The 12,878-nt window shown below is 55.0% G+C and overlaps 4 protein-coding genes across 4 annotated transcripts; 2 read left to right on the top strand and 2 right to left on the bottom strand.

The window, feature by feature from the left end:
• Positions 1 to 962: 962 nt before the first annotated feature.
• On the top strand, positions 963 to 4,377 carry CORC01_03251 (DDHD domain-containing protein; the record flags this gene model as incomplete). The annotated part of the gene is made up of 6 exons (XM_022614901.1): positions 963 to 1,331; positions 1,397 to 2,586; positions 2,640 to 2,872; positions 2,928 to 3,348; positions 3,401 to 4,192; positions 4,251 to 4,377. Coding segments are annotated over 6 exons (3,132 nt in total), but the record flags the coding sequence as incomplete, so codon positions are not given.
• A 179-nt stretch (positions 4,378 to 4,556) lies between these two features.
• CORC01_03250 (uncharacterized protein) lies at positions 4,557 to 5,426 on the bottom strand (the record flags this gene model as incomplete). The annotated part of the gene is made up of 2 exons (XM_022614900.1): positions 4,557 to 5,169; positions 5,284 to 5,426. The coding sequence occupies 2 exons, from the start codon at positions 5,424 to 5,426 to the stop codon at positions 4,557 to 4,559; spliced, it is 756 nt and encodes a 251-aa protein (XP_022478636.1).
• A 2,055-nt stretch (positions 5,427 to 7,481) lies between these two features.
• Positions 7,482 to 9,673, top strand: CORC01_03249 (uncharacterized protein; the record flags this gene model as incomplete). Its single annotated transcript, XM_022614899.1, has 4 exons — positions 7,482 to 7,504; positions 7,630 to 7,840; positions 7,905 to 8,596; positions 8,650 to 9,673. 4 exons carry the CDS (start codon positions 7,482 to 7,484, stop codon positions 9,671 to 9,673), a joined length of 1,950 nt encoding a protein of 649 aa, XP_022478635.1.
• A 665-nt stretch (positions 9,674 to 10,338) lies between these two features.
• CORC01_03248 (MBOAT family protein) lies at positions 10,339 to 12,682 on the bottom strand (the record flags this gene model as incomplete). The annotated part of the gene is made up of 7 exons (XM_022614898.1): positions 10,339 to 10,540; positions 10,661 to 10,694; positions 10,753 to 10,849; positions 10,947 to 11,065; positions 11,147 to 11,843; positions 11,903 to 12,265; positions 12,326 to 12,682. 7 exons carry the CDS (start codon positions 12,680 to 12,682, stop codon positions 10,339 to 10,341), a joined length of 1,869 nt encoding a protein of 622 aa, XP_022478634.1.
• Positions 12,683 to 12,878: the final 196 nt, after the last annotated feature.

Raw genomic sequence — 12,878 nt, 5'->3', positions numbered from 1 at the left:
TGGGGTTGGCGGCATAAGGCCACCCAGGCAAGGTATCTCTGGGCACAATGCCGCTGTCGGTGTGAGTCTTTCAAAGTGAGTAACCTAAGGTAAGGTACCTTAAGGTACGGAAGGTAGGTAGCCATTAGTGAGTCTTGACTTTTGATTCTGCAGTGCAGACCGGGAGTGGATTCCCCGTTGCAGCTGGCTCGCTTCTGGCGGCCCGGGGGAGATGAGGTAAGCTCCCAAAGACACCTCCGTAGGGCCGCACCTCTGGCTCATGAACAGGGCGGCCCCTCGGCCTGCATTCCACCGCCGCTGTCCCGTTTACACGGGACTGCAAACTGCGTCATGGGGTCCCTGAAAGTGTGAAAGCTGGAGCTCCCCATGTCCATATGCAGCTGATTGGGGCCGTCTGCGCCCTTCATTCACCCACGTTGGACCTCCATACTCTGTACTGTGCCTAGGGAAGCACCTGCAGATGGATAGGCGGCCTCGTGTTCTTTTTACCGCATACCTACCTATTTCCCTTTGATCCAGAACTGCCCACTCTCATGTAAGCCTAGGTACTTGCCGTAAGAACGGATACAGCCAAAAGAGGAAGTACACGTTGTCCCTTTGACACTGCCAAACCCCCACGGCTTCTTGGATGCTCATTCTTCCTCGCCCGGGCTCTAAATACAGACAAGATTCCAAGATTCCATCACCCCCAACCTTGCTCTCTTGCTTTCGTTTGATGCCTCTCACCTCATTGTCGCCGCCTTAACCCTGCACCACTGCTCCAGTCTGAAACCAACTTTCCTAGGTAGTTCCCGCTCAACAAGCTCCTAGCTCCCCCGAAACTGCCGTCCAAACCGGTCATTGCTCTCCCCCGACAGTCGGCCACGTCCTCCCCCCAAGGACTCCAGTGACGCCCTCGCACTGATAAGTGCCCGTCTGCTGCTGCCTCCGTCAAGTTGGCGCCCGCGATTCTTCGCTCCAGACAAGCTTGGGGACGACATTGCCGACCGCCGAACCTCCTCGGCACCTACACCACCGTCACTTCCCACCGCTGCTGGGCATTTCGTCATACCTCCGCCGAATGGCATTCGGCCCAGTCGCAGATCATGGCTCCCGGCGGCGCTGACCGCAAACCAGAAAAGTCCTATTTGTCGTCCGCTGTCGATTCGATCAACCCTTGGGCCGTCAGCCGAAGTCCAACACCGACGCCCAAGGAGCCTCCTCCACAGCCCGTGCCCGTTCCGACCTCTCGCCCTGGCGATCACAGCATCACCCACTTATACGGCCAGAGCATCAAGACCTACCCCTCCGACTGTCCTCCTCTGAACGTCCTCTGGTACCACGCAACTGATGTGAGACCGCTCAACATCAACACACCCGAGACTGCCCATCGTCGTACTAACTCGATGCTGCCCAGGTCCCCAAACGCAAACCCCAGTTCCTCCGAGACAAAGCGAAGCCTGCCGAAGATGCCAAGCCCCCGGTCCAGCCAAAGAAGTTCCTGCCCTTTTCGAAGCTAGATTCTCGCGCAATCGAAACGACATACCAACGCTTATTGGAGGATTCTGAGAAGCGGAGAAGCGAACGATCGCTGCGTAGCGTTTCGTCGGGCTCCCAACGCGGTCGCCAGACAATTGACGAAGAGGGCACGCATAGCAGCTTGGAGACCAGTCCCGAGGGCACCCAGACTCCCAAAACCCGCGTTCCCGTGAACGAGGACTACCTTTTCGACGTCGACATCGAAAACCGGGAGCTGGGCCCGGTCTACTGGCTGGGCCCTGTGTATGAAGTACGTCGCGGTACTTGGTTCTACGACGAGGGGTCGTCGTTACGGCCATGTGAGGAGAACTTGGCTTCACAGCTGGAGGAGGGCTACCTCAAGGTCAAGCCCTGGACCTATCCCAAGTCGCGAGTTCGCAACGACCCGAAGAACAAGGACGCCAAGATCAAGGATGTGACGCCAAAAGCGTCCGTCGAAAATCTCAAGGCTGCTGCAGCTACAACTCCGACGAGCGACGGGAGCTTGAAGTCTCCGGCACCGCAGAACCAACACCAGCCATCTTCTCATCGCTTATTTGGCGCTTGGATGAACAATATTGCGACATATCAAGATGCAGGGACCGCGTGGCTCACCTCAGACAGCGTGTTATCATGGGTGACGTCTACCATGTACGAGAGATTCTCGGGCGGTGGTTACATGAGCGGTGTCAAGCTGGTGAGAGGTTATTCAGACGTGGCAAAGAACAAGAAACAACAAAAGCAGCCGGCCACGCCATCCGATGCTACTGCTACCCCGCAGCTAGATGAGAAGCAGCAAAGATTACTCAAGAGAAGGTCTGCGCCACCATCTTCGACGCCGTCGCAGTCGACCGACGACATTTCCCTTATAGAAGAGGACGATGACAGGGAAAACTCTCTTCAGAGACAAATCTCTTCTCTCATGGAGGGAGCCGAGCGTAATCAGGAGGAACAGGAGGAGGAGATCCGGAAACGAGAGGAGAAGGAAATCGAAAACGACTACAACGGCCAGCTTGGCGAAACCCAAGGGCGAGAAATTGAACATTTGGTACTAGTAACTCACGGGATCGGTCAGCTCCTGGGCATTCGGTAAGCATTCAAAGGTAGCGGATGTTGCCTACTTCAGATACTAACTCTAGCAGCATGGAGAGCGTGAATTTTGTTCACGATGTCAACATTTTGCGAAAGAACATCAAATCGGTGTATTCCAGCTCTGCTGATTTGAGAGCACTAAACTCGGAACTGGAAGATGGTCCTCGAAACTGCCGCGTACAGGTTTTGCCTGTATGCTGGAGACACCTGCTTGATTTTCCCAAGAGGCGTGAGAAGAAAAAGGAGCAAGACATTAGTGACGGTGCCCAAGACGAGGACGAATGTAAGTGAATGGCCTAGATCTCCTTGAGATGACACGACTAACAACCAGCACAAAGACCCTTCCCTGGAGGATATCACCATCGAAGGCGTGGCGTTCGCCAGGTCTTTGATCTCCGACCTTGCACTGGACGTTTTGTTATACCAGAGTGCCTACCGAGAACAGATTTCGGAGATTGTGCTAAAGGAGTCGAATCGTATCTTCAAGCTGTTCCTTGAGCGGAACCCAGAGTTCAAGGGCAAGGTCCACGTTGTTGGCCATTCCCTCGGTTCGGCCATCATGTTTGACATCTTGTGTCGGCAGAAGGAGAATCAAAAGACATTAGAAACCCCAAGAAATCCCCTGCGGTTCTGGCCGGCGCATGAAAAGGCGGAGAGCCATCGGGATCGCGAAGCCAACGAATTGCGATTTGAGTTCGACGTGGAAGATTTCTACTGTCTTGGGTCTCCGGTAGGGTTATTCCAGATGCTCAAGGGACGGTAAGTGGCTTTGATTCTTCGCCTCAAGCACAAAATGACTGACGTCGATTAGAACAATCTCGGCTCGCCATTTACCCAATGCCCGGCCGTCAGAAAGCCCCTTGAACCCGGATTTGTTGGACGACCCATTTCTCGCTGCGAACCCGGCTTCTCCTACAAACCGTGTCTCGGCAATCACCGGTCTGCCATATTCAGTCTCGTCTCCAAAGGTTTCGCAGCTCTTCAACGTCTTCCACCCGTCTGATCCAATCAGTTACCGACTCGAACCGTTGATTTCGCCCGCAATGTCCACATTGAAACCTCAAGTCTTACCATACACCAAGAAGGGCATCTTTGGCAACGTGGCGCAACAAGGCCTCTCGGGTATTGGTATGAAGGTTGGCCAGAGTGTCAGCGGGCTATGGTCCAGCTTGAGCGCCGGCATTGCAAGCAACATTCTCAACCGCAGTCTGGGCCTCAGCAACGAAGATGTGGCCAAGATGAACTCGGCAAACTCACCACAGCAAGTTTCCGGAGCAGGCACGAATATTGCAGACAGCGGGGTGATATCGGATGCGTCCAAGCTTGGAGAAAAGACGAATGAACGAAAGAAGCAACTTGCAGATTCCAAATCCATGATTGGCCGCACCAGCATCAGCGGCAACGAGATGACGCTGATTGATGACGAGCTCGAGACGTTGTACTCCAAATTCCAGGAGAAGCGTGTGGCACTGGCCAAGACGGACGACGACGGCGGCGCTGCAGACTGGCTTGAGGCAGAGCGTAAGGCGCAGAAGCTGCGGCGAGAGGAGATGAAGGTTCGGGCCCTAAATCGCAACGGGCGTGTCGATTACAGCATTCAAGAGTAAGTTGCGCACTTTGATTTGTGTCTCGGTGTGGGTACATGTACTGACAGGCAGTAGGAGCGTTCTCGACTTCAACCCCATGAACACAATTGCCTCGCACATGAGTTACTGGTCTGACGAGGACGTCAGCCATTTCATCCTATCACAACTTCTCTCCAATAGAAGTCGGGCAAAACGGAAGTAGACTTGGCACAGGCACCTTAGACTAGACGGTTCGGATGGGCGACCTGATCAATGCAAAAGGCATATAACACGTGAGGACTTTGCGCATTCCATTAGATATGCCATGAGTGTGACATTGCTCGATTTTGAAATTTGTTCGCGGCAGGTTGGGTATCTTTGTTCTCTCGTCTCTCCACATTCCTAAGCACGCAGCATACCGGCCTCGAGCAAGGCGCCCCAGTGAGCAGGCATGCCCTTGGCCACATCCTCGGCAGTCGTGCCGTTCTCCGTCCTCAGCGCGCGAATATCCTCGCCGACATCGTTGGTCAACCGCACAATCTGCAGCGCCTCGGCGGCCTGTCGCGCCGCGACCGGGAACGCGTCCGTGGGCAACCGCGACGCGATCCAGAGCAGCAACCACACGACCTCCTCCTGCGCCTTGTCGAGCGCAACGTGCAGCGCGCTCCTGCCGCCTGCGATCGGGTCCTGGTACCGGATGAGCTGGCCCAGTTGTGTCACGTCGCCGGCGAGCTCCTCGTTTGCGTCCTGAAGGAGGGAGACTATGCCCTCGACGTCGCCTTCTGCGCACATGAGGTGGTAGGCGCGGGCCGGGCGGGCGTCTGGGTTGGAGGCGAGGTAGGCTTCTTCCGTGATGGCGGGGAGGACGTCGAGGGCGTCTTGGAGGCCGCCTTCGTTTACGTAGCGGGTTAGGATGGCGGGCTCGCCGGAGGGGGTGGGGGTGGGGAGGTAGCGTTTGCAGGAGGGGCAGGATAGGGAGAGGGCTGTTTCTTCGGATTGATCTAGGAGGCATTGCCTGGGGTGTGTGTGTGTGGTTAGTATGTGAGTTGAGGATGAGTGTTTCTTGTGATGGGTTTGGAATGAGTGAGGCGAGGAGTGAGGTGAGACAGAAAGAGGTTAGGGGGTTTACCAGTGGAAGTGACAGCCGCAGGGGAGCTCGAGGTCATCGGGGACGTTTTGCGGCTCGTCGCCAGCTTGGTTGTCCTCGTCTTCGCTGTCCGGGTCGATTGTGATGATGAGGGGGTCCTCGCAGGCCTTGCAAACGGCTGCCATGGCGACTTTGGAGTTGGGTGAGAAGAAGCGGGTGGAGGGAATAAGAGTAAGGTAAGAAATTGTAGGTAGTGATAAACTAGTCCAATTGTGTGTATGGATCTGGCTCTTTTTCGTTTGTGTCTTGAGAACCGGCCGGGATAACAAGGTTGAATGGAGATCTCACAAGAGTCGACGTCGCGATGAGGGTATCGCCACCGGGATCAGAAAATTCGAGGTGGGGGGAAGGAAATCGGTGCGGGGACTGTGCTCAAACGATAAAAGCACAGTACTTTGCACCAATTTTGTTACTACTCACACAGTGCATCTCCCTCGGAGAGTGCATTGCCAGTACGTACCTGGTAATATGATGCATGAGGCAGGTAAGGTAAGGTAGTTAATCCCCTGAACCTGGTCGTTCCAGAAGATTACCTAGAGTGGCCTACGGGCAGTTGACGATTGGCATTTGGGAGTAATCTATTTCAAGGCTGGGAGTCTGGAGACTTTAGGCGCTTATTAGGCATTGATGGTCAGGAGTAAGGGGTCAGCGCAAGATCTCGGGATTGATCGTCGGGCCTTGCGCAGGACCAGGTTATTTTGAAGCATTGGGTACCTTATGGCTATCACTGTGAATGGCTGTGCATACAAGGAGCCTCTACCCCAAAGTGCTTTGCCTTATATAAGCACCATGCAGGGGAAGCCGTCGTGAGGCGGACCACGTCAATTGTCCCCGTGTTCGAGGGCGTCGTGGACGTGCAGAACATGTGTTTGGGTGCCTGGCGAGCCACGCGTGTACGTCGTCAACTTTTTCTACCTTTAGTGACTCGATGATTTGGCTAGATATCACCTTGTGTCAGAGAATGAGGCAAACATGGCAGCCTGTGATTGTCGTACGGCGAATTCGTACGCGAAACGAGAGCGAGGGGGACGGCACCTTGCCTTACGCAAGCCGTTGTGGCTGGTGGCCGTTGGTCGTCGGGCCCCTCGGGCGTCTCTTGGGGACGCGGACTTGCAAACCTGGAAGTGCCTTGGGTCTCGCGGGTACCCGGTTTGTCCGAATTCAGACAGGCTTCCCGCGGTGAGGTACCTTAATTTTCGCATTGATTCGGGTGGCAGGTCTTCCATGAGCGTGTGAGCATTGGAATGTGCCTCTCGCCCCGGTTTGGGCTGTTGGGTACCTAAAGTATGGGTCCATTAGTCTAGGCTCCCAAACCACGTGCTGAAGTTTCCTAAGCTTCAGCTGCCTTGCGTTGGGTAAAGTGTCGTAACGTACCTTAGGTAAGGCTCCCACAGTCGAGAGTAGCATGGAAGACACATTAGGTAATCAGTAGTACATGGCCAAAGTCCCCGATGCCTGTACAATTACATCAACGGCCCCTCCCCGCCCCCGCCATCGACTCAGGTAGAAGAAGGTACCTACGTAAGTCTCTCACATTCCATCCGGCCCCCTCTTCCCCCTCCTCGAGGTACCTTCCCGCGCAGCATAGCATTTTGCACAGCCAGCCCAGCCCATTGCGAGCATAGTACCTGCTTACTACCTGGCTCTTGTCTGCTTCCTTGAATAACCCTTTTTTGCCTTTAACCTGCTTGACCTGGGCAGGAAGAAGTACGACCTTGCTTAGCCCCGTTGGCCATCATCATCATCCTCCTCCTCTCCTCCTCCCTTCAGGCTACTAGACTTCCACAGCTTTCTTCCAACCTCTTCCTCCTGGCATACAACACCAATAACACCGCGATACATTCGCCCGTCCTCAAAGCACACTAGAGACCCGCAGCAACTCGTCTCCAACCTCTCGAATCCTCCATATCCAACAGGAGGACTCGCTCTTCCTCACTCCCCGTGAGGAACTCCACTACTCAGCCAACCTCCGTCGACGTCCGTGCGTTCCGGAGCTTCCTGCGCATCTGCCACTCCCGCTTGGTCCCTGATCAAGTGCTTCTTCTTCCGCGCCGAGCGCATTACGTAGAGAGACTCCTCCTTTTCTCTCCACCGTCCTCCCCAACGGCCTCGCTTCCCTTGAACTGCTGCTTCCCACACCGTCGTCCCCTCTCGCGCGTTCCCCAGAGACGACCGCAAACATGAACGTTCTCAAGCTTCAGAGGTGCGCACACAATGGCATTCTTGCCCCGCATCGCTGCGAGTGATTCACTCTCGTCAGAGTGAGAATCGCTCAGGGGCTCTGCTCTTGCCTTCGTGCTCCGTCGCTAACCACACATTCGCCGACAGGAAGTATCCTCAATTCCCGCAAAACGAAATCTACGGTCTCAGTGACGCATTCCGCAAGCTCGACATTGACGATAAGGGCTACGTTGACGAAGCCACCGCAATCAAGGCCACTCAGCAGAGCGAGCGCCAGCCCTACGATGTCGTACGACAGGCTCTGAAGGAGGTCGACCTCGACTCGTCCCGCCGAGTCGAGCTGGAGGATTATGTCGCCGTAAATTCCACCCACAGACTCTTATGATTGATTTCTGATCCCATGCTGACAACACGCCTTGCAGCTCATTGCCAAGCTCCGCGAGTCCTCTCCAGCTCAAAAACGCATGTCAACCGGTCCCGGCGGTGCTACCGGCGCATCCATCGTCGCGCAAGCAACCGGAGGCCTGGGCCATTCCTCAAAGTCGAGCATCGGCAAGATTCACGTCCAGGGCTCCAACGCCAACGTCACGCACACCATCAACGAGGATGAGCGGACCGAGTTCACTCGTCACATCAACGCCGTCTTGGCGGGTGACGCAGACATTGGAAGCCGCCTCCCCTTCCCTACTGATACCTTTGAAATGTTTGACGAGTGCAAGGATGGTTTGGTGTTGGCCAAGCTCATCAACGACAGTGTCGCCGACACCATTGACGAACGTGTTCTGAACCGACCCAAGAACAAGAAGCAGCTGAACGCTTTCCAGATGACGGAGAACAACAACATCGTCATTGAGTCTTCCAAGGGTATTGGTCTGTCCGTCGTCAACATTGGCAGCGGCGACATTATTGAGGGCAGAGAGCACTTGATTCTCGGTTTGATCTGGCAGATTATTCGCCGTGGTCTTTTGAGCAAGATTGACATCAAGCTACACCCCGAGCTCTACCGGTTGTTGGAGGATGACGAGACTCTTGAGCAGTTCCTCAGACTTCCTCCCGAACAGATCCTTCTCAGATGGTTCAACTACCACCTCAAGGCCGCTGGCTGGAACAGACGGTACGCGCTGGAACTCGGAACCGGTTGAAAAAGCACTGCTGACTTGCGTGTAGGGTGAACAACTTCTCTAGCGATATCAAGGACGGCGAGAACTACACTGTACTCCTGGCACAGATCGGCTCCGAATACGGCGCGACGAGAGCCCCTCTCCAAACACGAGATCTTCTGCAGCGCGCGGAGGAGATTCTGCAGACCGCCGACAACATGGGATGCCGCAAGTTCCTCACGCCATCATCTCTGGTCGCCGGTAACCCCAAGCTGAACCTGGCTTTCGTTGCCAATCTGTTCAACACCCACCCCGCCCTCGACCCCATCACCGAGGAGGAGAAGCTCGAGGTCGAGGATTTTGACGCTGAAGGAGAGAGAGAAGCCCGCGTGTTTACTCTGTGGCTCAACAGCTTGGATGTGCAGCCTGCTGTGCAATCATTCTTTGACGACCTGCGCGACGGTACGGTGCTTCTGCAAGCGTACGACAAGGTCATCAAGGGATCCGTCAATTGGCGTCATGTGAATAAGCCACCGGCGCACGGCGGAGAGATGCTGAGGTTCAAGGCGGTCGAGAACACCAACTACGCGATTGAACTCGGCAAGCAGAACCGCTTCTCGCTTGTGGGCGTTCAGGGTGCGGACATCACCGACGGTCAACGGACCCTGACTCTTGGCTTGGTGTGGCAATTGATGCGCAGGGATATCACCGTCACGCTGTCGACATTGGCGCAACGTCTTGGCAAGAAGGAGATTACGGACTCGGAGATGGTCAAATGGGCCAATGAAACGTCCCGCAAGGGCGGCAAATCATCCGCAATTCGATCCTTCAAGGATCCCTCCATTGGCACCGGTGTGTTTTTGCTGGATGTGCTCAGCGGTATGAAGAGCAGCTACGTCGACTACGACCTCGTCACCCCCGGCCATACGGACGACGACGCCTACCTCAACGCGAAGCTCAGCATTTCCATTGCGAGAAAGATGGGCGCCACCATCTGGCTGGTGCCGGAGGATATTTGCCAGATCCGTAGTCGCTTGGTGACCACCTTTATCGGTTCTCTCATGGCCACGGCAGAGAAGCAGGGACTGTGAAACCGACCCCGTCTTGACGACGAATGAAGTTTTTTTTCACGCTTGAATGTTTCTTGTCTATGAGGATAGAAAAAGGCCAAAACTGCGGCGAGGCTTTGTTGCTCGGTTTTTTTTAAAGTTGAATGAATCCATTACGAATACCACAAACTTTTGTAAACCTTTTTGGTAAACGTGACTTTTCCAAGGATTCGTAGTTCAGTCCTGAGGCATGTTTCCAACGATTCTAATTCGCTCAAGGTACTTTGTGCAGGAGTTGGCTTGATGAGCCTCATAAAACATACCGGCCAGCAGCACACATTGATAAATGGTACGAAATGTTTGTACGTATTCAAGAAACACCCCCAACCCCAAGGATTTTATTTCATACAATCTTTGCAAACCCTTCCCACATGTTGCCTCGCGGCAAACGTTTCTACATCCAACACATTACAATATAAGGTACAGACTACACAGCAAACTCGGACCCGTAAAGATGCCGAACCAAAACAGGACGTTGCCCAACACCTTGCGGTCCCTCATCCACCTCGTGCGGCTTATTCGTACAAGCTGGACGCGAGTCAGTCGAGCCCATGGGAGGTTCATGTACATCATCTCGGGTGGGACATTGGTCATTGGGGACCGAGGAAGGGGAGACAACTGTGCTGTGTTGTTTGGGGGGATTGGGATTAGGGTTTTGAGCGTACCGGTAACTGGCACATTTGCAAAAACAAGAGGTATCCCCTCAGTTTCTTAAAGATGCACCACATGACGAGCTCGTGGACGCAGGCGGACAGGAAAAAGGTGATGAGGGTGGCCGTGTGGCGGTTCACTTTCATGGAGGAGATTGAGCTGTGGTAGACGTGGCGGAGGAGGAAGTTGTGGACGGGCCTGTGTGGTTTTGTTTTGTTAACATTATCTTCATATACATGTAAACATGTTTGGTCTTTGAAGGGGGCGTTTGGAGGGGGTTCAGTTTTTGGGTGAGTAAGTCAGTGAGTGAGGGCTTACCGGTTCCAGTCGCGGGCGAATTGATCCCACGAGACTTTTGTAACGTTAGTGACTTAGAAGTGTCGGTAAGGGAAAAGGCAGTCGGTACATACCACTGTTCCACCACGCGTCGTAGAAGCTTCTGTCGGCGAAGTAGGTGAGCTCTGCGAGGGTGTTGAGGACGGTTTCCCAGATGAGGTACCATGCCATCTGCCTTGCGTATTAGCATTTTGTCTTTGCTGGTTTGCGGATACTAATGGTGTGCCCTCGCGGGGTCCTCGGGGGAAGAGGGCGTCTTGTCACTCACTATGTACTCCATGATGAACGGAAACATGAGATCGCTGAGCATCCAGGGAAAGTAGCGGAAGCGCTCGGCCAAGGGCATGCCCGTCTCCTTCATTACTACGGTCTGCATTACAACAGGGTCTGTCACGCGTGTTAGTGACCCGATGCGAAAACACAGCGGCGAGTAAAGCAGGAATAGTTGAGCCAGGGGGAAAGACCTACAGATGAAAGCCTGCGACACCATAATCATGACGAGTATAATACCAAACGTTGCCGCCGTCTTCTCGGCGACGTAATACCAGTCAATCGATTCGGAGCGAGGGTATTCGAGCTCGTATACGATCGTCGGCAGAGCAATGTACTCGTAGTGGTTCGCGAACGAGAGATTGTTGGGGTACGCCCGAACGACGCTCGTTGCTTGACCCTTTAGCTCGTCCGTGATGCCGTCAATCTCCCACCGGATGATGCGCTCAAAAACCCTGACCTGGTCGGCATCCAGGGGTTGCCCGGACTCGATGGCGCGAGAGATGCGGTCGAGATCCGTCAACGGCCGGTACTGGTCGTCGCCGCCGCCGCCGCTGCCGCCGTTGGCCTGGGCTTGGGCGATGGACTGCCTGCGCCCGTGCATCTCGGCGGCCGAGGGCGGGTTGGCCAGGTGCGAGACGGAGACGGTGGAGGCGGAGGGCGCGGTGGAGGAGGGAAACTCGGTCGGGGCGACGTGCTCGAGCTTCTTGAGCTTGGAGAGGAGGTACTTGCGCTTCTTGTAGGCCGAGGAGAGATAGCCGTTGTAAAAGGCGTACGAGTGCTGCTTCATGAGCATGACGAAGCCGTGTAGGACAAAGAAGACGGTATGTGTCCAGGGCCAGTCTCGGATCAGGGTCAAGCCTATCACGCCGCCGATATAGATTGACTGCCAGACCTAGTGAAGTGTGAGGGCCTACTCATGGAGACAAATGGTCATTCAGTCAGTCGACTTACATTCTGAAGAATCCAGCCTGACCTGTCCCAGTCAATGTAGCCGGTAAAAATCAGGCGCTGCAACACCCAGCTGACGCCCGTGATGCCGCACAGGACGCCGTCGGAGGCGAGGAGCACGAAGACGTCCCGGCGGAACATGGTCTTCATGATCTCGTTGGTGCCCAGGGGGCTCCCCGTCGCCCGCCAGTTGTTGGCGGCGATCCTGGCGACAAAGAGCGCCACAGCCAGCCAGAAGAACGTGTAGAAGCCGTGAAAGGGGCTGTTGGCCGTGTTTTGGTTGTGTCGATCAAATGTGGAGAACTGCCGCGTGAAGACGAGGTCGCTGAACTTGCCGGCACGTCGTGGCCTCTTGGGATCCCTTTCCTACAGTTGTGTTAGTCGTTCCGTAGCTGGCACGTTGTGCATAGAGCACTGACGACCTACCCTCTCGAGACCTCGTTTGATGACATCCCGCAACTCGCGGTCATCGGGAGACAGCACATACGTCTTTAGACGACCGGACCCATCCTTGATAGGCTCCTCGTCAATGCTCGAGGCCTCCGACAATGTCGAACCGTCTAGCGAGAGCGTCCTCTCGCGGATCGAAGACTTCTTTAGGGGCGATGCGCCGGGACGTGGTGGTGCTCGTTCTTTACGCAGCCTCGCTGACTGTTTCGGGTCGTCGTAATCCTCTTCACTTGGGCTTTCCGAAGGCGCCGACGTTGCCCGGTCCCCGCCCGCGGCCCGTAACGCGTCCCGGAGTGAACGGGGCTCCGGAGAAGCGGCCAATGAGGTCGACATTGCTGCCGGGCTCAAAAGTCCTTTGATTTGTGTCTTGGCAAAGCCGGAATCCCAAGAGGATGCCGATGCCAGATCATGCAAAGAATCTGGCTTACTTGAGACGAAATAAGCACCGTGCCGTGAGCCGCCCGCAGGCGATGATGTCGTCTGTAAAATACAGAGCAGCAGCTCAAACTCGAATAGACTGACAAAGGTG

Source organism: Colletotrichum orchidophilum (assembly GCF_001831195.1).
Source record: "Colletotrichum orchidophilum strain IMI 309357 chromosome Unknown Scaffold_19.1, whole genome shotgun sequence".
NCBI classification, from domain to species: Eukaryota; Fungi; Ascomycota; class Sordariomycetes; order Glomerellales; family Glomerellaceae; genus Colletotrichum; species Colletotrichum orchidophilum.
Note: the sequence above shows the minus strand (reverse complement) of the source record. Positions and strands in the feature narration are given on the sequence as shown.